We start from the raw sequence: 26821 nt of genomic DNA, 5'->3' as shown, positions 1-26821 counted from the left end.
TATCAGGAAGGGGAGTGTATATGAACATGCTATGGCATGTATAGAAGTCAGAGGACAATTTGTGGGAATCTGTTTTCTCTTTCTACCATGTTGGTCCTACCGACTAAGATCATCTGCCTGGAGGCACGCTCCTTTACCAGCTCAACCGTGTGTGACCTCCTGGCTTTGCCATTTTATAGTTTCAGAGCAGCAGTGCATACTGAGCCTAATGGAGTCAACTGAGTCGACTATTTTTGATTTTTTTTTTAATTATCAGGCATCCCCCTCCCCCCCCCCAAAAAAAACACAACCAAACAAACAAAAAGGGTCTCAGGCAGTTTTGCCTGGACTACAACTTGCTAAGCAGCCAAGGATAAACTTGAAATACTGATCCTCCTGCCTCAGCCTCCCAAATGTTAGGATTACAGGCATGTACTACATCCTGGAGCAATACATTGACACTTTTTTGTTTTGTTTTGTTTTTTGAGACAGACTTTCTCTGTGTAGCTCTTGCTCTCCTAGCACTCCCTCTGTAGACCAGGCTGGCTTTGAACTCAGAGATCCACCTGCTTCTGCCTCCCAAGTACAGGGATTAAAGGCATGTAACACCACTGTCCGGCTACATTGACTTTTTAAAGATTGCATGTTAAGTAAAATTCTGAAATTTATTAAGATAATAATACCATATGTAATAAGGTAGAATTTTAGAGATAAAAATTAAATCTGAAATCAAAATTTATATTTGTGTTACATGTTTGAAGGAAATATTTCTTTGAAGATGGCCACTATGCAGTTGCGGAGGACAGCTACCATGGTATGATTTCTTATGACTTAATATGTATTAATTTAGCTGAATTTCTTGTTTCTTGAAGTTGTAAATATTTTATTATTTAAAAGAGTAAAGTATTTTGATACTTTAATTAGGACATTCTTTAAGGAAAGAAGTAACATAGAATTCTTTTGGACATTTAGTATATTACCATAAGTTGTTCATTCAGTGACATCTCCTTTGTTGCAGCTCTCACCAGCCAAATGTGATAGTTGTAATGTGCAAGTAAGGTTGAGTCCTGCTTGCTTTCACTCAGCCATCTGTGTATGTACTCTGTACTTGTGTTTTGTTTTAGGGGGTTCTTTTCCTAATAATGGTGTTTAGCTGCTGTTCATGAAGAGAGTGAATACTTAGAAATGTGCCACTAAGGAGAGGAAATCCTATCTAAGAGACTGTGTTTTTCCTCTTTATTATTATTGTTGTTATTATTATTATTATTATTATTTTAGATAGCATCTCACTCTGAAGCCATGGCTGGCCTGGAACTCTAGCCTAGCTCACAAAGATCCACCTGCCTCTGCTTTCTGAGTGTTGAGATTACAAGCATTTGCTGCCACCAATGGCTCAAAGTGCTACTTTTTTTCCTATTTATTTTGTACTGGTGGTTTGCTTGCATGTATGTCTGTGTACTATGGGAATAGTGCTGTCAGATCCCCTGAAACTAAAGTAAAATTCTGTTAGCCACTGTATAGGTGCCAGGAATGAAACCTGAGTCCTCAAGAACAGGCAATGCTCTTGACTGCTGACTAGACCCCAAGTGCGTTTCTTTCTCTTGGTTTTCTGTATATTTGTTTTTTGAGACAGGCTTTCTCCAAGTAGCCCTGGCTGTCCTGGTACTTGTTCTGTAGACCAGGCTGGCCTCAAACTCACATAGATCCAACTGACTCTGCCTCCTAAGTGCTGAGAATAAAGGCCTGCACCACCATGCCCTGAAATCTCAAGGATTCTTAAGACTATTAAACACATTTTGCTTTACTCTTTGCCTGTTAACCCTGAACACACCCTGGCATCTTATAATTTGCAGTGACTTTCTGAGGATGATAATTTTGGAGAATTATTTAGGAAAGTACTGTGCTTATGCAAAACTAGACTCTGCTTTTAAGCTCATGGAAGCTTTGTTTTCAATGTCAATAAAGTGTTTTAATTTCCCTTGAATTTTAGAGTGCATTGGTATTTCCCAATAAGATATCAACTGAGCATCAGTCTTTAATGTTTGTGAAGAGACTCCTAGCTGTTTCAGTATCCTGCATCACCTATTTGAGAGGAATATTTCCAGAACGTGCTTATGGGACAAGATATCTGGATGGTAATTTACAATATTTAGGACCTTCTTTGTTTTTTTGCTTAGAGAATTGGATTTTTGATAGTAGTTTTATTGATGTAATTCACATAACCTGATAAGTCACCAAAGTATATATAGTTCAATGATTCAGTGGGATCTTATGGAGTCATTTTTTCAATTGAGGTTGCCTTCTTTTGAAGAACTAACTTGTATCAAACTAGCAAACATAATAAAGCCTTTTAAAATAGCTATTACTTCTTTATGAACTAAAGAATCTGAGACACAGTGATGCTCTCAGTCCTTTTAAAAAAAAAGATTTATTTATTTTATGTATGAGTACACTGTAGCTGTATTCAGACAGCACCAGTAGAGGGCATCAGATCCCATTACAGATGGTTGTAAGCCACCATGTGGTTTCTGGGAATTGAACTCAGCAATGGAAGAGCAGTCAGTGCTCTTAACTGCTGAGCCATCTTTCCAGCCTCTCAGTCCTTTTCAATGTGTTACATGTTGTTCCTCTGCAGAGTCCTTATCTGAGAGTCAACTTTTGATCTAGTTACAAAATATTTCAGTAGAATAAGAATTCATAGCAAAGATTCTAAGACTGTCAGAAAATTATTGAATTGAAAAATATTATATTCAAATTTTTTTTTTTTTTTTGGTTTTTCGAGACAGGGTTTCTCTGTGTAGCCCTGGCTGTCCTGGAACTCACTCTGTAGACCAGGCTAGCCTCGAATTCTCGAACTCAGAAATCTGCCTGCCTCTGCCTCCCAAGTGCTGGGATTAAAGGCGTGCGCCACTACCACCCGGCCCAAATTTTCTTAAATTTTATTTTATTTATTTTATTTGGTTGTTTTACCTCCATGTATGTATGTATACCTTGTGTGTGCCTGGTGCTCTTGGAGACCAGAAAAGGCATGAGATCTGGAACCAGAGTTTCTGTGAACTGCCACCTGAGTGCTGGAATTCTAACTTAGGTCCTCTGGGAGATTAGACGGTACTCTTAATGCTGTGCACTATTCTGCCCACCCCCTTTTTTTCAGACAAAGTATTAAGTAGTCCAGTCTGACCTTGCACTGGTTATATAGCTGAGGCTGGTCTCAAACTCTTGGGTTCCCGTTGCCTCTCTTCTGAGGCTGAGATTATAGGCATGTACCAGTACACCCAGTTTACTTGATGCTCAGGATTCAGCCTAGGACTTTGTGAATGTTAGGCAAGCACTTACCAACTAAGCCACAGAAATAGGAAAATTCCTACTCATCACTTTAAATTCTTACTCATTATGATGGCATTTGTAAAGAGTACCAATTTTTATTTTATTGATTAACCCTTCTTAGCCCTGGGCACCATGTTTTTAGGTCTTTGGATTTATGTATTAATTTTTTAATTTCATGCTCCACGTAAATAGGATTGGAAGCTGCCACTAATAATAATGCGCCTTTAGTGAGCTGGGCGGGTGGTGCACACTTGTGTGATCCCAATGCTAGATAAGTTAAGGCAAGGGAGCCCGGCGGTGGTGGCGAACGCCTTTAATCCCAGCACTTGGGAGGCAGAGGCAGGCAGATTTCTGAGTTCGAGGCCAGCCTGATCTACAGAAGGAGTTCCAAGACAGCCAGGGCTACACAGAGAAACCCTGTCTCGAAAAAAAAAACCAAAAACAAACAAAAAAAAGTAAGGCAAGGGAATTATGAGTTCAAGACCAACCTGGTCTACATAGTGAGTCTCTGTCTCAAAAATAATAGACCTATAATTCATAGATAAAATTTAAAATAAAATTTACTATTGAAGCTGACAAGATAGCTCAGCTGTTATAGGCACTTGCAATCAAACCTGATGATCTGAGTTAACTCCCCACAACCCACATGGTAGAACGGGAGGACCAGCTCCCAAAAGTCTCTGGCTGCCACACATGTGATGTACCCACACACATGCACATAGAACACAAAGCGAAAAAATATCATTAATTAATTAAATCAATTAGTTATAAGTACTTATATAGTTATTTCATTTTTCATTAAGATCTCTGTGTCAAAATTCTGAAAGAAGATAAAAACTGTCCAGGTTCTTCACAGCTAGTGAAGTGGTAAGTAAAAGAATACCTAAAGGCAGAAAATTACTATTTTTCTAATCATACCTTTTATATGTTGAATACTTTTTAGTATATAACCAGATTTTAGTGATTAACTCTTTAGCTCTGGGCACCACGTTTTTAGGTCTTTGGATTTATGTATTATTTTTTTAATTTCACGCTCCATGTAAATAGGATTCATTATTATTATAACTCTACAAGTAGCAGTCAAATATTTTATAGTTTTCCTTCTGTCCTCCCATCTCCATATTTCTACCTCATTGTTATTGTTTTTATATATATTTGAGACAAGGTTTCACTGTGTAGCCCTGGCTGTCCTGAAACTCACTCTGTAGACCAGGTTGACCTTGAACTCACAGAGATCTGCCTGCCTCTGCCTCCTGAGTGCAGGGGATTAAAGCCTTACACCACCACTTCCTGGATGGTTTTTCTTTTTTAAAGTTTTATAAAATTGTTTAAGTGTATTGCCTTAGTGCATGTAAGTATACCCTGTGTGTGCAGATCCCCAAGAAGAGCAGAGGAAAGTATAAGACCCCACGACTGTAGTTATAAGCAGTTGTGAGCTGTCTTGTGGGTGCTGTGACAAAAACCCAAGGCCTCTATGAGAGCAGTAAGTAATCATCTCTCCAGCCTGTTTGTTTTATTTTGTTTAGTTTTAAGGTAGTTAATAAGAAAGATGCTTTAATTAGTTATTAGTTTTATTTTCTAAAGGTAAATATAGAAATTTATGAAAAGAACTATTTTCTGAAAATGTATTAAATATAAAAGAATATGTCTGGCTTTTTTTTAGGATGCTAGGATGCTATGATGCTTTACAGAAGAAATATGTAAGTCGTTCACATCTTTTCTTCCCTTCCCTATAGATAAAACAGGAGTTACCATGTAGTAAGACAGGAATTTACACTAACTTCATATAGAATAGTCTCGAGACAGGGTTTCTCTGTGTAGCACTGGAACTCACTCTGTAGACCAGTCTGGCCTCGAACTCAGAAATCCACCTGTCTCTGCATCCCAAGTGCTGGGATTAAAGGCGTGCGCCACCACTGCCCAGCTATTCTTTTGTTTTTTAAAAAGACTTATTTATTTTATGTATATGACTACACTGTCCAGACACACCAGAAGAGGGAGTCAAATCCCATTACAGATGGTTGTCAGCCAGCATGTAGTTGCTGGGTGTTGAACTCAGGACTTCTGGAAAAGTAGTCAATACTCTTAACCACTGAGCCATCTCTCCAGCCCTATTTATTTCTTTTTTGAGCCAGGGTCTCACTTCATAGGTCTGACAGCCTGGAACTCACTGTATAAACCAGGCTGGCCTCAAGCCTCTTTCTCTTGAGTGCTGGGATTAAAGTGTGTGCCTTGTAACTGGCATTATTATTGTATTGTATTTGTATTGTATTTGAATTATTGTATTTGAATCAGAGAAATAAAATACTGACATGAATTTCAGCCATCAGAAAGCCAAGTGAAAAGAAATTAAGAGAATAGACATAAAATGTATTTTCCACAATGGTTACTTGTTTTTAGAAGTAAATGTTGAGTGCTGGGTATACTGATATAGGCCTTTAACTCCAGCACACAGTAGGTAAAAGCAAGTGAATCTCTTTAAGTTGAAGGCCAAGCTGGACTACATAGCAAGTTCTAGGATGCCAAGTCTACTTAGTGAGAATTTGAAAAGCACCGTCCCCTCACCCCATTCCAAAAAAAACAAAAAGCAAAAAAAAACCAAAAAAGATAGTATAAAGATTCTTTAGTGATAAGTGGATACTCTACTACTGAGTTATACTCCTAAGCCTCTGAACTAATACAAAGAATTATTATCCATCATGAAAATGCATTTTATAGAATACAATTAAGATTTTTGTTTTCTGTTGTATTTCAGCTAAGGATGATCATTCTAGCTGTAAGTACTTGTATTTTTTTTCTTTTTAAAATTCTTTATTTTTTCAAGATTTATTTATTCATTATTGCTCTCTTTAGACACACCAGAAGAGGGCATGAGACCCCATTGCAGATGGTTGTGAGCCACCATGTGATTTCTGGGAATTGAACTCAGAACCTCTGGAAGAACAGTCAGTGCTCTTAACCACTGAGCCATCTCTCCAGCCCTTGTATTTTTTAACACTGTTAAATTTTCACTTTTATTCAATCAGCTGATGTATCTTGTGGGGAAAAAGAAGTAAACTTTATTGGAAAGATCATTTTGATTTTTGTTTTGTTTCATTGAATCAACCTAATACTTTAATGTACAATTTTGTCCAAAGTAATTGTAATTCATTTTTTCATAGGTATACACCAATCCAGAAGATCCTCAGGTAAGTGTGCATGAGTTAGAAATGTTAAAAATGTAATGCTTCTAATTATCTAAACATAAACTCATTTGATGGTTTATACTTTTGTGGGAGTTGTTTTGTTTTGTTTTGTTTTTCAAGACAGGATTTCTCACATATCCTGCCTGTCCTGGTACTAGCTCTGTAGACCAGGTTGGCCTTGAATTCACAGAGATTTGTCTACCTCTACCTCCCATTGCTGAGATCAAAGGTGTGTGCCACCACTGTCTGGCATGTTTTATATTTTACACTTTCATATTTTTTTCACATATGAACCTTGTAAAACTTCTGAGGCGAGGCTTGTTTAGTGTTGTTATATTTTAAAAGATAAATATACTTACTATAAGAGATCTTTGTGACTGATTTTAGCCTGCAAGTCTAATAAACTATTAGAAATAACCTATGTTGCCTGACATCTGACTCCATACAGTATTCTTTTTATGATGAGACAAGATCAACCTATGTAAGCTAGGATAGCCTCAAACTTGCTATGTAACTGAAGATGACCTTGAATTTCTGATCCTTACACCCGCTGCCTTTGTCCTGGTGTTTACAGATTGGTACTACTGAGCCTGGTTTCCTGTATTCTAGGCAAACCCTCTACCATTGAGCTACAAACTCAAACTCAGCACCTTCCTCTTTTTTTTTTTTTTAAAGACAGAATTTTCCCATATAGCCCTAGCTGTCCTAGAACTAGCCCTGTAAAACAGGCTGGCCTTAAACTCACAGAGATCTGTCTGCCTTCTCCTTGTTCTCTGCCTCTGCCTCTGGAGTGCCACCAACACCTACTTCCACCTTCCCCGTCTTTATCAAAGACAGAGACTACTTTCTTAGCACAGACTTAGCCTTGAAACCCAGTATGAAGCCTAGGCTGCCCTTAAACTCACAGAACTACTCCTGCTTCCACCTCCTGGGGCTACAGGTGTGGGCTACCACTCTGAATTTTGGGGGTTTCTGTATTTTTATTTTATTGTTTTACTAGGGGTTGAACCTAGGGCCTAGAACATGATAGGCAAGCTCTCTACCACAAACCATATTCCCTAGCCTTTGGAAGAATTTGTGTACTTATTCTATAACAGGCTTTATTCTTTGGGCTTTATTGGTATTGACCTTCATTTATTCATCATAACCTAATTAGAATTATTACCCTTTACAGATTAGGAATGTGTGGTTTTTTGTTTTTGTTTATTTATCTGTGGTACATTATACAAAGGTAGTGTATACAAATTGGGTGTCCTGCTTTATCACTCTCCTTCTTTTGAGATAGGTTCTTTCAGTGAACTGGAAGCTAGGCTGTTAGCCAGAAAGCCCTAGTAGTCCTCCTGTCCTGTTCCCTCAGAGTGTGATTACCAATGCATGTAACCATATTCAGCAGTCTTTATATGGGTTCTTGAAATTTGGATTCTGTCACTCATGCTTGTATACCAAGCCTTTTACCAGCTAAGCCATTTTTCTGGATTCAGGGTTTTTTACCTAAGGTTGTATGGCAGATGAGACAAAACCAGAATTTAAACTAAGAAAACCAGCTCACCGTGTGGGGATTTTGACCATTAAAATGTAATGTTTGACTTAGTCCTGGAAGCATATTTGAACTGATCAGGGCTCAGTTGGTAGAAAGCTTGTCTAACCTGTACAAAGCCCTTAGTAAACTAGAAAGCTTAAATGGCTTGCATGTGCTTATAGTATAGCCAGAATTTAAAACTAAAACCTCCTGGATTTGGCAGCACAGTCCTCATACTTTTGATCCCAGCACTCAGGAGGCAGAGGGAGTCATATCTCTGTGAGTTCAAAGCTAGCCTGGTCTACTAATCACTTCCAGGCTAGTCAGGGCTACATAGTAAGACCCTGTCTTTAAAGTTTTTTTTTTTAATCTGTTCTTGCTGGATATGGTGGTACTTGACTCTTATCATTGCTCTTTGGAAGTGGAGCCAAGAGGAACTAGAGTTCAAGGTCAATACTTAGCTGGCTACACAGTGAGTTTTAAGCAAACCTAGACTCATGACAAAATAATAATGATGAAAATAATAACAAAAAATCTTATTCTTAGTAATTATCTTAACTTTCTTTTCTATTACACCTGGTAATTTATACAAATAAAAGTTTATTTTATTTTATGATTCTGGAGGCTAGGATCTAAGGTTACAAATTTATTTCTTCTAACTGCAAAGGTTTGGAAGTTGAACATCTAAGGGTAAACAAAATTTAGTAATGGCCTTCCACCACCTTCTCCGTCTCCCTCTCCCCTTCCCCCTCCTCCTCCTCCTCTTCCCTCTCTCTCATTGCACACACACATTCAGTGGAAGAGAGACATACACAAAAATATTTTTTATAAGGAAAACACTCACACCATATTTGACCCACTTGTGTGATAACTGAATTAACTCATGAGGGCAAGATCACCTTAACCCAGTGATTCTCAACCTGTGAATCTTGACCCCCTTTGGCAGGGGGTGGGGAGTAGGGGTGTCAAACTACCCTTTGACTGGGGTCAAACAGATATTTTGGAAAATTCAAATATTTGGAATATCTGTTCCAATTTTAATATAAATATCTGTTGGAAGAAGAAACAGATACTTATATTAAAATCCCTAACAGTAGCAAAAATACAGTTATAAAGTAACAATTAAAATAAATTTATGGTTTCTGATCACCACAACAGGAGGAGCTGTATTAAAGGGTAGCAGCATTAGGAAAGTCGAGAGTCACTATCTTAATGTAATTACTTATTCTTTTTTTTTTTTTTTAGGTTTTTCGAGACAGGGTTTCTCTGTGTAGCCCTGGCTGTCCTGGAACTCACTCTGTAGACCAGGCTGGCCTCGAACTCTTAACTCAGAAATCCACCTGCCTCTGCCTCCCAAGTGCTGGGATTAAAGGCGTGCGCCACCACTGCCTGGCGTAATTACTTCTTTAAGATCACAATTCCTGCTTTTCTGCTAAAAAAAGCATCCCAGATACTGTGAAAAATCAGTGTCATCAAGAGTTGACTTAAAAAAAAAAATTGTGACTTCAGTGAAAACAGTCATAATTCTTCACTACCAGGAAAGGAAAAAACCATTCCTAAAACTGTTGCACTAGGGATTTAAGTTTCCAATACATAAACATTTCAGGCAGTTCAAACCACAGCCTTTCCTAACCCACTCTTCTGAGGTGTGGTTCCTTCCCCACTTGCCTGACGTACTTCTCCCATTTAGTGTCTATTACAGTCATTTCAGTGAATCAGGGACTCTCTCTCCACAATTGAAGTACCAAATTCCAGACCATCAGCATTAACTATGAGCACTTGAAACACCAATGGACCAATAGGAAATTAACATATTGGAGAAAACTACTAACTGAATGTTTGAAAGCAATATGTACATTTGGCAGTCAGAACTATGCATCAGTTACATAACTGCAATGTTTTCTATTTAAGACAATTTCAGAATGTTACCAGTTTAAATTCAAGTACACCAAAAATGGACCAATCATGGACTTTATAAGGTATTGTTTTATACTTTTTGTTTTATATTACCAATTGCCTCTTATTATTAATGCTATTTAGCTAGACTTCAAGGTTATTTCTGAAATTTCTCAAACTCCCAGTTAGCAATTTGACTTCACAAAATGGAGTATTGGAATATGAGGTTGATGTATCTGTGACATCTGTCAAACATTGTTCATCCCCAGTGTTAATTTGGCTCATCTGGCAGCCTAGCTTGGTGCTCCCTTCCTTTATCACCTCTCCCAGTGATTTATTTCCAATGTTTTACACTCAACTGAGCTAGTGGAGGAATGTTCTTCATTCAGGGTTTGAAACCCCAGACATGATCTCAAAATGGAGAGAGACTTAGAATGCCACAAGACAAGATTATGTGCTAATTATATACTATTTACAAAAAAGGTATTTGAATGGTTAGAAATATATTTAAAACCCATCATTTTTTTAAACATTGTATAAAATGAATATTTATTTTACTTATGTAAAACATTTAGCTTATAGTAATGATGATAGTAATGATACTGAACTTTTATGATAGTGACATTAAAATATTTTCTGATAATTTTCAAACTGGTAACTATTTTTGGAAGAATAATCTCAAATTGTTAAAATGTGAAATAATGTTAGAAGTCACAAATCTTATGAAAGAAATTGATTTCTTATTTTCTAGCAAAAATCAAAACAATCAATCCAGTACAACATCTGCTGACACCAAGAAAGCAAGTATTCTCCTCATTCGGAAGATTTATGTCCTAATGCAAAATTTAGGACCATTACCTAATGATGTTTGTCTGACCATGAAACTTTTTTACTATGATGAAGGTACTATTTGTTGCAGTATGTCTTGTTTTAATTTTATTCCAAAAATTTGTTTCTATTTTTAATGTTTTGGCACCTCTAAATTGTTAAAGAGTCTTTGAAATTAGAAAACTTCATTTAATATGTGTATTTGAAAAAGAAACATTGGGGTCTGGTGAGCTGACTCATGTTAAGAGCACTTGATGTTTGTGTAGAGGACTAGAGTTTGGTTCTCAGCAACAATTGTGTTGGATGAACAGACATGCCTGTAACTCCATGTCCAGGGTGATCCAATATCCTCTTCTGGCCTTCCCAGGCACCTGTATTCATGTGGACAAAGACAGACAGACAGACAGACAGATAGACACACACACACAAAATGAATAAAAATAAACATTGGAAAACAAATATTTACATTTAAGTATTTAAAATGCATTTCTAATCCAGTTGTGTTTTAATGTTAAAACTATTTTACATCAACTCTTCATAATTTTGTTATGGGAAAAAGAAAATATAAGTGTCAATGTTTCCTTCAGGTATATATAATGAATAAATGCCACATAATTGGTTAAAAAAACAACAAAGATTTTGGTTCTGTGGTGCTAAGGCTTGAACTTAAAGCCTAGTGTGTACTGGGCAAGCATTCTGTGAAGCTGTCTTTCTCACCTCAAAACTTAATATTGTAATTTATAAATTATATAACTAGAAAATATTCTTAGAATAGCTTACACAAATATTCGATTATATATTTATAAGAATTTTCATTATAGCTGTAGCTAACATAGGAACAAAGTATAAACAAGTAGAGTATCTTCCTTGAAGATTTGTAAGTAAATTATGTTGCAACCATATTAAAAAAATATATAATATGAACTGTTAAAATTACAGAGAGGCCACAGCAGAGCTCTTGTTACTGCCAGCCCCTTACACTTACAGAGTACTAAAAAAAGAAGGGCTAGCATGACTTTCTTGCATTTTTAAAGGATATTTAGGATATGTATTTCCTAAAACATGAAAGATTCCTATTGTATGCATTATATTTTCAATATAAGGAATTCAAATTAAGGAAGAGGCCTGTGACAGGAGGAGCATCTCTGTATTTCAGCTTAGGTTCTTCCATCTGAATTCAGTCTTGTTGTGTTTTTATGAGTAGTTCAGCTTCTTCAGTTTTATAAATAGTACAGTTTGTACTTCCTGTTTTGCAGTTACACCCCCAGGTTACCAACCACCAGGTTTTAAGGATGGTGATTGTGAAGGAGTAATATTTGATGGGGACCCTACATACTTAAATGTGGGAGAAGTCCCAACACCTTTTCACACCTTCAGATTAAAAGTGACCACTGAGAAGGAACGAATGGAAAATATTGATTCAGCCATACTAACACCAAAACAATCAAAAATACCATTTCAAAAAATTCTAATGGACAAAGATGATGTAGAAGATGAAAATCATGTAAGTGTGAACATAATTTGAAGAGTTATAAAGTACAGTAGTAGCAAATGTTGATTTTGAGGACTTTGATAGATTTTAATTTTTCTAGAAATTACTGTAGTAAATCATTAAGTTGGAAGAACTTTATTTTGAGACTGGATCAAATGGCTGGTTGTACCATGGATCAAACTCTGATTGCTAGACCTGTTCCTTGAGCACTCTACCTGCTGCTTCATCTCATGGGCTCTTGTTTTTAAAAGATTTAATCCAGCTGTTAACTTGCTTTGTAGCTGAGGCTACTGTTGAGCTCCTAGTTCTCCTGCCTTCACCTCCTGAGTGTTGGGATAGTAGGTATGAACCACCATACCAGCTAGGGTTTTTGTAGTATTCTTTAAAATATTTCAGTCTCAGGCTGAAAGAAATGGTTCTATGGGTAAGGTTTTTGTTGCATAAGCATGAAGATGTGTGTGATCAGTTTCTCAGAACCCATGTAAAAACTGCATATGGTTATGTAAATCTGTAATCTTTACACTGGAAGAGTCAGGGCTAGAAATAGGAGGACACCAGGAACTTGCTGACCAAAACACTCAGCTTCAGTCTATCAATCAATGATGGACTCTGTCTCAAAAATACATAAGTAAGTCTGTCGTGGTGGTGTACAGCTTTAAATCCCAACACGCAGGAGGCAGGGGCAGTCAGATAACTGTGAGATGAAGGTCAGCCTGGACTATGTAGGGAGTTCTAGACCAGCCAGGGAAACAGTGAGGCCCTGTCTCATAAACAAACAAAGAATGATACAAGATAACAACCTACATCAAACTCCAGCCTCTACACTCTAATTCCTACATATGTACATACATGCATTTATATAGGTGCATATACAAATATTTGAGTTTCTCTTATACATACCACAAAGGGAGCAATAATTTAGACCTTAAACCAGTTATTTCTACTATACCATAAGTTCATCCTCCAGGGACTTTCTGAAGAGTTGACATATTTTGTTATATGTGTAGCTGTGTAAACCTACTTAATTCAATGCTCTCAAACAATAAGATCTAAAGATTTAGAATAAGCACATAGTTTTCAAAAATATGCTTTTTTATTATCTTTAAAACAACCCTAAAAAGTAAAGAGTTTATATTTTGTTTGCATAAATAAATTGCCTTGTAGGCTGGGCATGGTTGCACATGCCTTTAATCCCAGCACTAGGAGCAGAAGTGTGCAGATGTGAGACCAGCCTGGTCTACAAAGCAAGTTTCAGAATAGCCAAAACTGTTACACAGAGAAACACTCTGTCTCAACAACAACAAAGCCTTGTGGTAGTAATTCTAGCACCATTTGTATTTCTAGCAAGCTTAAGATAGTTGTATTTGCCATTTACATAAAACAAATGTGTTCATTAATATTACTACTTGTTTTCATTTATTGTTAAAATATGTTCAATTTTTCATATTTATAGAATAGTTTTGACATTAAAACTAAAATGAACGAACAGAATGAAAACTCTGGAGCTTCTGAAATCAAAGGTAAGAAGCTAACAAAAATGTTTATTAGCTACTAATTCAAGTTAATACCATTTAACTTTCTTATCTTCTTTTTTATTATTTTTTATAGAACCAAATTTAGATTGTAAGGAAGAAGAAATTATGCAATTCAAAAAGAGCCAAAGTCCTTCAATTTCTCATTGTCAGGTATAAACTTGGTCATTCCAATTGGCTTTTGATTTCATTTTGTTTGTTTTACTTTACTTATTTGTTTGAGACAGGTTCTTGCAATGTACCCGTATTTAGCCTAGAATTCATTATGTAGTGGAAGCTGGCCTCAAACTTGTAGCCATGTTTCTGTCTCTTCTTAAGTGTTGGAATTAAAAATGTGAACCATCACATCAGACCTTAAATTATTTTTAGATTTGTTTATTTTTTGTGTTTGAGTAATTTGCACATGTGTGCATGCGTGCATGTGTGTGTTGCTCATAGAGGCTAGAAGAGAACATCAGATCCCATAGGACTAGAGTTACAGCCAGTTGTGAGCCACCATGTAAGTGCAAGGAACTTTGGTCCTCTGTAAGAGTAACCAGTACTCTTTACCAATGAGCCATTTGTCTAGCCCCTGCTCTTTTATTTAAAGATGGTTGCTTATATACTTATTATTGCTTAGATTTTGTTGGTGTTATTGAATAAAAGTAGGTATTTAAATAAATTTTTATAGATTAAAATTACTATACATTTCAAAGTTCTTTAGTATACCACTGTGAGCTTATTTAGTAATAAATCTTACGATGCTTGTAGAGGGTTAGTGGGATAGCTCAGCAGGTCTAAGGTCTTGCTACCAGACCAGATGACCTCAGTCTGATTCCTAGGACTCACGTGGTGGAAGGAAAACACCAATTCCTTCAAAATGTCCTCTAATCTCTAACATATGCACAATGGTGTGCGTGCTTCTCTCCCCAATAAATAAATTTAAAAAAAAAAAAAAAGGGCAATGTTCATAGACTCTAAGAACTAAATAAAGTCCTACATATTTTTTGTTTGTTTGTTTGTTTGAGGGGGTCAAAAGAGGGTCCTATTATGTAACCTTAGCTAGCCTTGAACTCACTAAATGAGACTGACCCCAGATTTAAGGCAATCCTTCTTAACTGCCACTTGAGTGCTGAGATTAAAAGTGTAAGCCACTATGTCCAAAACAAACTAAAAATTATGTGGTTAATATTTTAGACCCCACTTATTATGAGTTTTACTATGCTATATAATAAAGTTTTGTGAAATGCCTTTTTAGGTTGAACAGTTAGTCAGTAAAACGTCTGAACTTGATGTATCTGAAAGCAAAACAAGAAGTGGAAAAATCTTTCAGAGTAAAATGGTAAATAATTTTATAACTACCCCTTCATGTATGTATTTCTTTTTTTGTTTGTTGTGAGTTGGTTTTGAGACAGTCTTTCCCTCTCCCCTCCCCTCCCCTCCCCTCCCCTCTCTTCCCCTCTCCTCTTTTCCCCCCCTTCCCCCTTTATATTAGCCCTGGCTGTTCTGGAAATCACTATGTATGCCAGGCTGGATCTCATAGAGATCTGCCTACCTCTGCATCCTGAGTGCTAAGTGCTAGAATTTAAATTCGTTCACCACTATGGTTCTTTATTTTCCAGTATTTATTTTTAATGATTTTTTATGTGCATTGGTATTTTGCCTTGATATATGTCTATGTGAGGATGTTAGATCCTCTGGAATGGAGTTACAGTCAGTTGTGAGCTGCCATGTAGGTGCTGAGAATTAAACCTGGATCCTCTGAAGGAGCAGCCAAAGCTTTTAACAGTTGATCCATCTCTCCAACCCAATATTTTCAAGAATTTCTTAAATAGCTATTGTGTGTCAGGTAAGCACTGGGGAAACAGACAGATAGATAGATAGAACACATACATTTAGATAGTTAGATAGATACATAGATACATAGATCTAACAATCACATTGTTCTGGGTCCTAACTAAACATGTGGTAACTGGATGGAAACAGTGATATAAGGTCATTATAGAAGTCTTAATAGATTACATGGAGGTGCAAAGGAAAGAATGGAAATCTTAGTCAAGATACACTAGAATGAAGGATCTGAATAAAGTTCTAAGAAATATTATCTAGACTCCTAAGGATATTTTCTAGAATACCAGAAAATCCCAATGCTCTGTTTTAGAAATTGATTATCTTGGCATTGATTGATTATCTTTTGTAGATATCTTGCATAAAATAAATAAGCAAAAAAAACAAACAAAAAAAGAAATTTTTGTTTCCTTAACTAGTTTTACTAAATAGAAGTTTATATTTGATTTTTCAAGCTCTCAGGTGTCCCAACTGGTGTTGACATCACTATGTAGCTGAGGATGGCCTTAAATTCTTGCTCCTTCCATTTCTGCCTTCAGTGTACATGTCTATAACCGATTACTCCATGCCTAGCTCATATTTTATTTTAGACCTTTAAGTTACTCTTAAAGATTCAGGAGTCAAAAAGAAATTTCTATAAAATATATGCAAAGTTAGGGAATGAAGAGCTTACTTTGTCAGTGCTATGCTAGAACATAGCTTTCTAAGGTCTTATTCATGAAATCATAATGGCAGCTTGAAATTGGACATTAGGGATATTCACAGCATGGAAACTAACAAATGCCTCAGGATTTCTCCCATGGAGCTGATTGTAAAATATCTCCCAGAATAGCTGTAAAACGTCTCGTGGAATAGCAGTGATAATACTACCTTGTTTATGTGTCTTTTGCTTCCCCACATTCTCAGTGGGAAATTACAACTAGCAAAGGGTAATATTCAAGATAGTGTGCTGATGAAAGCAAGAAACAAAGACATAAATTTGGTATAGTGGTGCACACCTGTTAATCCCAGAACTTGAGAAGTGGATGTAGAAGATAGCTATGAGTTTAAGGCCAACTTGGACTACATGCTGAATTGCTGGCCAGCATAAGCTACAGGGTAAAACTCTTCTAAAATGAGTAAGGAAGGGAGGAGATACACAAATTTAAAATGTCAAGAATTATTACTTCCAACAGCAAAATGTTCTTTCTAGCTAGCTTCAACTTAGGATGACTATCTTTTTCTTTATTTTTTTTATTTATTTATTTTTTGTTTTTTTGTTTTTTTCAGACAGGGTTTCTCTGTGTAGCCCTGGCTGTCCTGGAACTCACTCTGTAGACCAGGCTGGCCTCGAACTCAGAAATCCACCTGCCTCTGCCTCCCAAGTGCTGGGATTAAAGGCATGCGCCACCACCGCCCAGCTAGGATGACTATCTTTCAATAGGATATAAAGAGAATGCAGTATTCAAGCCCAGTGTAGTTTTGCATACCTGTAATCCCACCTCTTAGAAAGATGAGGCCAGAAGATTGCCCCAATTTAAAAGGGATCCTGGTTGCCATAGTGAGACCCTGTCTCAAAACAAACATCATTGAATAAATCTCATTTTCTTTTAAACAAAATCTCACTAGGTAGCCTTGAAGGCCATTATGACGTAGACCAGACTGTTTTCAACCTAATAAAGATCCACCTGCCTCTGTTTCCTTAGTACCAGGATTAAAAGTGTGCACCACTATGCCTGTCAATAAAACTATTTATAAAACATTTCCTTGTAATAATGTACCCATAAAATGGTTTGAAGATATACTAATATTTTGCATATCTTTAATTTTTAAAACTTTTATTTATACATGTATGTGTGTGGATACACATGTGCTATGGTATGCATGTAGAAGTTAGGGGAGGAATTATGGTATTCAATCCTCTCCATTATGTGAGTGCTAGAAATCAAACTCTAGATGTCATGCTTGGCAAGAATCTTTAACCAGTGAGTTATCTTTGCTGGCCTAATAAGGAAACTTGTTGGTGGTGTTTTGTTTTGTTTTGTTTTGTTTTGTTTTGTTTTGTTTTGTTTTGTTTTGTTTTGTTTTTCAAGACAAGGTTTCTCTGTATAGCCCTGACTGTCCTGGAACTCACCCTGTAGACCAGGCTGGCCTCAAACTCAGAAATCTGCCTACCTCTGCCTCCCAAGTGCTGGGATTAAAGGCATGTGCCACCACTGCCTGGCTGGAAACTTTTAAAATCAGCTCTTAGGAAAAGTATTTCTGATGTTACAAATTGAGACATAATTATGGCTTTAGAAGTGCAAGAAATAAAAATACTCAATAATATTGAGGATATTTGAGGCCCTGGAGAGATGACTCAGTGGTTAAGAATTCTTTGCTGTTCTTCCAGAGGACCTGAGTTCAGTTCCCAACATCCATGGATGACCCATAACTGTCTGATACCTGCACACACATGGCATACACATGTACACATGAATAAAAATTTAAAACTAAATTTTAAAAAAATTTCAGCTATTCCCTATTGGGAATCTAGGACCTTACACATAGAAGACACTGAGCCATACCACCAGCTGAAAAGGCAATTTTAAGGATAAGAAAAGATGTATCAGGATGGTGCCAGACACCTGTAATCTCAGCACTCAGAAAGCATAAGCAAAAAGATTATAAATGGTCAGCCAGCCTGGACTACATGTCAAGTTTGTGTCTACATAGTAAAACACTGTCTCAAAAATCTTTTTGAAAAACATTTTAAATAACGTTAAATAATGTAAAGCAAAAAAAGTCCTTTTTAGGGAATAGTAAAGTGACAATAATTTTCTACATTATACTTAATAACTATGTATATGGTATTAATCACTATCATCAAGAAGTAAGAATATGGGGCTGATGAGATGGCTCAGCAGTTAAGAGCACTGACTGCTCTTCCGGGGGTCCTGAGTTCAAATCCCAGCAACCACATGGTGGCTCACAACCATCTGTAATGAGATCTGACGCCCACTTATGAGGTAACTGAAGACAGCTACAATGTACTTACATATAATAAGCAAAAATAAAAACCTTTGAGCCAGAGCACGTGGGACCAGAGCGAGAAAAAGGAAAAGGGGAAAAAATTAAGTAAGAAAAAATGTCTACCAACAGATAATTGGACAAAAAAAATTATAACCATACAGTAAAATTATTCAGCCATAAAATGAATAAAACATCAATATACATACAACAACTAATTGAAAAAAGCGAAACCACAGAGACCATATACCATGATTCTGTTCATATGAAAGTCAGAATTTGAGGCTGGATGTGATGGCATATATGCCTTTAGTCCCAGTACTAAGGAGGCAGAGTCAGGCAGATCTCTGTGATTTTCAGGACAGCCAGGACTATCCTGAAGACAGAGAGACTCTGTCTTAAAATACAAAGAAACAGTGCCAGATTTTGGAAAGTGATTGAAACAGAAAATATTGGGAATGGCAGGAGATTGGTGGATAGGAGAACGATAGTTGAAGAAGATAGGCCTTCTATAGGGCTTCCAGAGTGATGAAAGTATTCTAATACTGAGTATAGTGGTAAGTTATAAAACTCTGAATACACTTAAAATTACTAAACTATATATTTACAACAGGTAAATTATAGCCGGGCGGTGGTGGCACACGCCTTTAATCCCAGCACTTGGGAGGCAGAGGCAGGCTGATTTCTGAGTTCGAGGCCAGCCTGGTCTACATACAGAGTGAGTTCCAGAACAGCCAAGGCTACACAGAGAAACCCTGTCTTGAAAAACAAAAAAAATAAATAAATAAAATAAAATAGGTAAATTATATAGCATCTGAATTATGTGTCAGTATAACTTTTTAACTTCATATAGTAGCATAAGGCTAAAAAATCAACTGTTGCCTGTTCTTTGAAAAATAATGAAATAGTAATTTTTTATCTTTGTGAAGGCAAATGGAAATCAACAAGCACAAACTTCTAAAGAAAACCGGAAGAGAAGTCTTCGTCAATCTGGGAAAACAGTAAGTCTAATGATACTGTATGGGTTAAATAAAATGGCAAGTATCTGAATGTCATTACTGTATATTAAGATAACAACTTTGATATTCCTGAACATACCTCAAAGCTCTGATACTCAAAACATATTCAAATATCTGAGGCTTCTGGGTGTGTAGCTCCTTCCTATAATCCTAGTTCTTGAGTGACTAAAGCAGAAAAATTACCAAGAGTTCACGTTCATCCTGACCTATATTGTAATTTCCAATCTAGCTTGATCTATAGTATGAGACACTGTCTCAAAAAATATATACTTTCTAAATGTAAGTAGCTACTGCCTATTCCATGAGCAATTCAGTTATTAGTGAAATTTATAAAATGAAAATCTATATCAGGAAAAATATAAGTAGAATGATAAAATGACCTAAGAATATTCAGGACATTCTACATAATTGAACAAAAACTCTTTGGAGACCAAAACTAAGAGAAACAACAAAGTTGCCATATCTAGGTTTCCTCAAGTTATACTTTCTCCTAGTATCTCAGGAGAAAGGAAACTTCTTACCTAGACACTATAATTGCTTTATATTTGACAATTACATTACAGAATCAGATATTTTTCATTTTTTAAAAGTACTTATATTTTACTAGGATTTGAATATTATTAGTTAGACAATTGAAGGCTTGGGATGTTGGTAGTAGCCCTGGATTTGATTCCCAAAAACAAAAAGAATTTAGATAATTGAAACCCTTTTTTTTTTTAAGGTTTTTCTAGACAGGGTTTCTCTGTGTCGCCCTGGCTGTCCTAGAACTCACTCTGCAGACCAGGCTGGCCTCGAACTCAGAAATCCGCCTGCCTCTGCCTCCCAAGTGCTGGGATTAAAGGCATGCTCCACCACTGCCTGGCTGATAATTGAAATACTAAAACTGTTTGAAACAATGAAATATTTAAAAGAATCTTAATTCTATAGGTAGTTAATTATTGTTCTTTTGATTTAAAAACAGGTCTGTGTAGCTCAGGTTGTCTTTGAACTCTCTAGCAAGCCCAATATGATTCTGAACTCTCAATCTTCCTTCCTCTACCTCCTGAATGGTGGGATTATAGGTATGCACTACCACACCCAGTTTATGAAGAGCTTTGAGGATAGATCTCAGAGCTTCCTATATGTTGGACAAGCATTCTACTGACTGAGATATATCACTAACTGGCATTTAAAAACAAACAAATGAACAAACAAAACATTTATTGCACTTTTTTATTTATACATTCATCCATTGATTCTGCATATGTGTGTCCATACTTGTATTGTCATACACACACACACCACAAATGGATATTAAGGAAATCATAATTGGGGGCTGAAGAGATGGCTCATTGTTATTAAGAACACCTACTGGTCTAACAGAGGACTAGAGTTTCACTCCCAGCACACTGATCTGAAAGCTCACAACTGCCTACTATTCCAGCTTTAGAGGATCCAGCACCACATTCTGGCATCTAAGGGAACCTGTACTCATGCATTCTACCCACACACAGAGAAACAAACATATACACACAGTATTTTTTTTATTTTAAACTGTAAAAAAATAAAAATCTCTAAGTAGTTGTTTTCTTTTAACAGGTCCTTCACGTCTTGGACTCTAGTCAAGAATCAGTGCTGAAGAGAAGGAGAGTTAGTGAACCGAAGGAACATACCTAAAAATTATTTTTCTTATGCAGATTTGCAGTTCTCAAGTAGTTTAAACTAACATGCTGTATTAGTTGAAGGTGTGCCTTCTGTACCTCTGAAAATTATTTTGTAGTTCACAGTTATTAAGCTAATGAAACTTGTGTTTACCTGAGATAAATCCAAGGGAACTTTTGACTAAATACAAATGTCATTGATTCTGCTCATATCCACTGAATACAACCTGCCTTCCATTTTAAAGAAAGCTTTTTAAGAATGTGTTAAGTTGCCGGGTGGTGGTGGCACACTCCTTTAATCCCAGCACTTGGGAGGCAGAGGCAGGTGGATTTCTGAGTTCGAAGCCAGCCTGGTCTACAGAGTGAGTTCCAGGACAGCCAGGGCTACACAGAGAAACCCTGTCTCAAAAAACCAAAAAAAGAAAAAAAAAAAAAGAATGTGTTAAGTTTTAAGGCCCTCTAAAACCATTTCTGAAATGTTTATTCTGGCATTAAAATTTTGTAAGGATTCACTTTTTGCTTATGTTAAAACTGTACCATTTAATTGGTGCTATTAAAATAATGTTTGCTATTTTGATATAGTGTGTTATTAACATGATGCATATGCCATACAATTTTTAAATGTGTATTTAGAGCAAAAAAATGATTGAAAGCAATGGCTAATAAAAAGATTGGCATTTTACTACCATTATTAAGATACACAGTGTGCAGGGTCTTTCAGGGCTTCTAATTGTTATTTAATTAGCAGAAAGTGTTGATAGTTAAAATAATTAATAGTTAAAGCTATTAATTTTGAGAGAATTTAGGTAAGTATTTTCTTACATATTTTAGAACTTTTGAGTGGCAGTATGAACAATTGCTTAGCTGAGAGACCCAGCTTAGCTATTTGCTTCCTTTGCTTCAGAAAAGGAAAATCTAAAACTTTGATATGGTTCTGTCTTGTAATTTTAGCAGCCATATTCCAAAACGAAGAGTAGCACAGTATTATCAAAGTGCTCTATAGGGATGTCCTGTGTGTAATGGTAGGAATGTACCCATGCTGTTCAGTGTAAACCGGATAATGTTTATAAACTGAGACAGATCAGGTTTCTCTAGAGGAAAAGTTAAGCTCTTAGAGTTTACTCTTAGCCTTATTGCTTGAACGCCAACATTTCTTATCCAGTAGTGCCAATACAGACAGCTACAGAAACACACCTGCTACACAGAAATTGGCCAACAGAATCCTTTCGTGATTGGCGACACTTGTTATCTCACAGAATACTTTGATTGGGTGATTTCATCGGGGTGGGATGCAGCCTTTTCCTCGCTGTCACCGAAGTTCCTTCATTGGATAGACCAGCTGTCAGGTTGAACCCAAACCTGCCTCCTTTTGGTGATGTTTGTCTGGATCGCAACACAATAGCGGGGAGGACCGCCTCTCATAAGCTCCGATTGGCTAGACTTAACCTTGGGAGTTTCTGATTGGCCCAATGAAGAGACACCAAGGTAGGTTGCCTAGTGATCCTGAGGAAGCTGATGTGTTATTCCCTCTCTGCAACGAAGGATCAGGAAGTTTGTACTCTCTGCGTGGCTGAGAAGTTTTACACCTACCGGAACCCGGCTAGGGTACGGGAAACAGGTGTCCTCCAAAACTAGAGCGCGAACTGCAGCCTACGTCCCACTGCAGCTCAAGAGCAACGTCAGGTAAGGAGCAGAATATAACACTTCTTAACGTTCAACAAAGCTGCTCAGTATTTACTTTAGAGAGAAAAGGTGGTTTTTACTTATTTATTGTTGGTTATCGTGTTTTCAAATAGGATGTTTTAACTAATAAGTGTCTACCGGGAAATGATTAATTCCGCAAAGAAAATTATCCTCATTTCCCCCGGGGTGTTAAAGTTTCTTGGATTGGGTTTGGAAATAATGCCAAATAGAATTGGCACCCTAAGGCATTGTTCTGTGTTCTGTTCCTTCACTCTTCTTACTTCCGCCCAAAATTATATTTGAAATATATCCGTGTATGAAGAATTGTTTGTAAGACTCTTGGTGTGTATTTCTGATACTGTTTAATGAGTATATATTTATTTGAGCAGTTAAAACGCTAAAGATATTGTGCTAGTTGCTTTGGAGAATATAAAAACTTAAAGATGGCAATATTTCAGCCCAAGTTTAAGGTAACATACAGCCATAACAAAAGAGGGACTAAAATAAATATTTTAAAGGGTGTAAGTATAAATTTCTGTTAAAGTACAACTGAGGGAAAATCCAGTTCTAAGCATCTAATATATGCATAATGTAGAGATAGAAATTCACCTTAAGGCCTCACTTGTGAGTCTTTAGTAGGCCTTCAAAACTGGACAACATTTAGGAAGGAAAGGAAAAGGAAGAAAACCCCAAAATAACAAGGATCAGAGGCAGAAAGTAAACAAGATAAAATTGTTAAACTCGACACAACCATAGCACCTTTTAAATATTATTCTTTTGACCTCAAAGATATATAATTGCTGATATTTTTGACTTGCTTTTTAACGTAAAAATTGACATTTACATCTGGCAGTGGTGGCACACACCCTTAAACCCCACACTTGAGAAGCAGAGACAGGTGGATCTCTAAGTTCAAGGCCAGCCTAGTCTACATAATGGGTTCCAGGACAGTTAGGACTTTATACAGAGCAACCCTGTCTCTGTGTAAAATAAAATAAAACAAAATACATTCACATTTGTATAAACTGTGCTAACTTTAAGCTTTATCACAGATGATTTAGACAAGTGTAATGCTTCATATAAAAGGGTGTGTGCTCTGATTTTTTTCCCCATTGCCGGGAATGGCACTTAGGATCTTGTACATGCTAACACCATGCTGTAACACTGAGCCACATTCTAGTCCCATTTTCTTTTGAGAATTTGATAATCTCTTAACATTCTTGCTGGGCTTTTGTTGTTATTGAAGCTATTTGTGTTTTCACAGGATAGCCAGATAGAATGCTAAGTTGCTACACTTGGAAATGAGTTGTTATGGTAAAAAAAAATATAAGAAAGAAAATACTGGTCTGGAGGGTTGGCTCAATGGTTAATAGCACTCGTTTATGCAAAGGACCTAAATTTGATTCCCATCACCCACATGGAAACTCAACACTTGCTCAGGCACCAAGCATTCCATGTGGCTACACAGACATAGATGCAGGCAAAATACTCATATGTACAACATAAATTAAAAGGAAAAAATATTAAAACATAGGCACAGAGAGACAGTACAGTGGGTGGGTAAAGTCAATTGCTACACAGGCTGAGTAACCTAACTTTAATGCCCAGAACTTGTGGAAAGGTAAGAGAAAGTGAACTACAAAAAGTTGTTCTCTGACCTCCTCATGTGCACATGGCACAAGCACCCACAAATGTTATGTACATGAGTACACAGTAATTTTAAAATATTAAGATGTGTTTATTTTTGTTATGTATATTTTTATGTTTCATAATATGCCATTAGCTTTACAAAATTTATAAAATTATGTGTACTCAAGAAGCCACATGCTCTAGCCGGGCAGTGGTGGCACACACCTTTAATCCCAGCACTTGGGAGGCAGAGGCAGGCGGATTTCTGAGTTCGAGGCCAGCCAGGTCTACAGAGTGAGTTCCAGGACAGCCAGGGCTACACAGAGAAACTCTGTCTCAAAAAAACTAACTAACTAACTAACTAACTAACTAAAATAAATAAATAAATAAATAAAAGAAGAAGCCACATGCTCATGAAGTTTTGCTAATTCATCTAATTTAACTTGGGGACCCATTTTATGGTGGTAGAAATTCACTCCTGGGTTGTAGTCAATGTCCAAGAAATAAGCATGCTAAAGTATGGTCTTTCTAATGGACCTTTAAATTACTGGTCATCACTTTTTATTGCTTTCTTTGGAATTTAAGCTGCTATGCTTTGAAAAAGAGAGCATATTGTTCATTGTTTCTGTTTACTACCTCTTTCTGTATTTGCACTTAACATATTTTCCCATGTGTATGGTGTGTTTATGTGTGTAGGTCTTCTGTGAACCTATATTTGTTTATTTACTAAAGCACACAGATATTTTTCATATCTTTCTACCAACAGGTGAGAATGACAACATTAACTCACAGGACCCGTCGAACTGAAGTAAATAAGAGCTCTGAAAAGAAAATAGAAAGTGAGGAAGATACTAATCAAGAAAGGAGTCCAGATAATGAAGACCCTGGAGACTCTAAGGATATCCGCCTCACTCTTATGGAAGAAGTATTGCTCCTGGGACTAAAAGATAAAGAGGTGATGACTTAGGTTTGCTAGTTCAGTTTAAAGACACAAATCTTAGAATATTTTAGGAGGTAAACTCCAGCTACATTGGAGTTAAAGAAACATGGGAAAGAGAATATCTGCAAGATAAAATCCAGAAGTATAATTACCTGAAGTATAATTTAATTACAAAATTATAGATGAAAGAGATGGATAGCATTGTGTTAGTACTGTAGTTTCCTAGCTTAGTGTGATGGTGGGACAATGATCTCTTATTAAACTAAGAAAGAGACCATAGAGTGAAGTCTTCTTGAGCCATGAAGAGAAGTCTCAAAAGACAAGAGCAGCAGCAGATATGGTAGCACACACTTGTGAGGCCAGAATTCCCCAGATAGGAGCAAGAGCACCTCCAAGAGTTCAAGGCCAACCTGATCTACCCAATGAGATATAGGCTAATCAGGGCTATATAGCAAGACCCTATCTCAAAACAAGCAAATAAAAACAACAAGGAATTTGTATGACTGTTTTACAGAAACAAATGAAACTGAGCCTCTTATAGTACAAATAATTTTTTTAAGCCTTGATTGGTAGTGTATATAATTCCAGGACTGGGGAGGTGGAGGCAGGAGGATCAGGAGTTCAAGGTTATCTTACCCTCATATTGAGTTCAAAGTTAACCTGAGGTACTTGGCAATTTGAAACCCTATCTCAGAAAACGGGGAGCCTGGTATGCCAGTTGTGGTGGTATACACCTTTAACCCCAGCACTCAAGAGGCAGAGGCAGGCAGTTCTCTGAGAATTCTAGACTAGCCTAATGTATGTGCATAGTGAGTTCCAGGACAGCCAGGCCTATGGAGAGAGACCTTGTCAAAACAAGGGAGTATGTGTTGGGGGTGGCGTAGGGAAAATAATAGGTTTTATTTGGTTTTTGTTTTTCGTTTTCTTCTATAGATCTTTAACAAGTTTTTAAGTACTTTTTTTTTTCATTTGTATGTACATTTATGTGAATGCATTCCATTTGCATACCAGTGTCTGCAGAGACCAGAAGAGGAGTCAGATTCTCGAGAACCAGAGTTAGAGACATTTGTGAGCTGCCTGATGTAGATACTGGGAACTGAGCTCAAGTCTTCTGGAAGAGCTGGAAGCAGTCATAATAATCACTAAGCCATTTTACCTGCCTCAATGAGGATTAATTTTACATCTTTTGTTTGTTTGTTTGTTTTTGTTTTGTTTTGTTTTTCGAGACAGGGTTTCCTCTGTGTAGCCCTGGCTGTCCTGGAACTCACTCTGTAGACCAGGTTGGCCTCGAACTCAGAAATCCACCTGCCTCTGCCTCCTAAGTGCTGGGACTAAAG

General features: G+C 36.8%; 2 protein-coding genes across 2 annotated transcripts in view; both read left to right on the top strand.

Annotated features, from left to right (window-relative positions):
- Positions 1-757: 757 nt before the first annotated feature.
- Positions 758-21248, top strand: Hormad1 (HORMA domain containing 1). Its single transcript, XM_028789797.1, has 14 exons — positions 758-793; positions 1970-2114; positions 4110-4173; positions 4970-5006; positions 6062-6082; positions 6468-6494; positions 9922-9989; positions 10658-10809; positions 11991-12238; positions 13680-13746; positions 13835-13911; positions 14996-15079; positions 19503-19574; positions 21171-21248. Exons 1-14 carry the CDS (start codon positions 758-760, stop codon positions 21246-21248), a joined length of 1176 nt encoding a protein of 391 aa, XP_028645630.1.
- A 1487-nt stretch (positions 21249-22735) lies between these two features.
- Golph3l (golgi phosphoprotein 3 like) overlaps positions 22736-26821 on the top strand; it is a 29755-nt gene continuing 25669 nt past the window's right edge. The window contains exons 1-2 of the mRNA XM_028789731.1: positions 22736-22915; positions 25311-25499. Coding sequence (XP_028645564.1) covers positions 25317-25499 — 183 coding nt within the window. The 5' untranslated portion in view covers positions 22736-22915; positions 25311-25316. The remainder of the gene's footprint in view (positions 22916-25310; positions 25500-26821) is intronic.

The sequence above is a fragment of the Grammomys surdaster genome, unplaced genomic scaffold, assembly GCF_004785775.1.
Source record: "Grammomys surdaster isolate TR1022 unplaced genomic scaffold, NIH_TR_1.0 125849, whole genome shotgun sequence".
NCBI classification, from domain to species: domain Eukaryota; kingdom Metazoa; phylum Chordata; class Mammalia; order Rodentia; family Muridae; genus Grammomys; species Grammomys surdaster.
The sequence above is the reverse complement of the archived record's forward strand: the minus strand, read 5'-3'. Positions and strand labels throughout refer to the sequence as shown.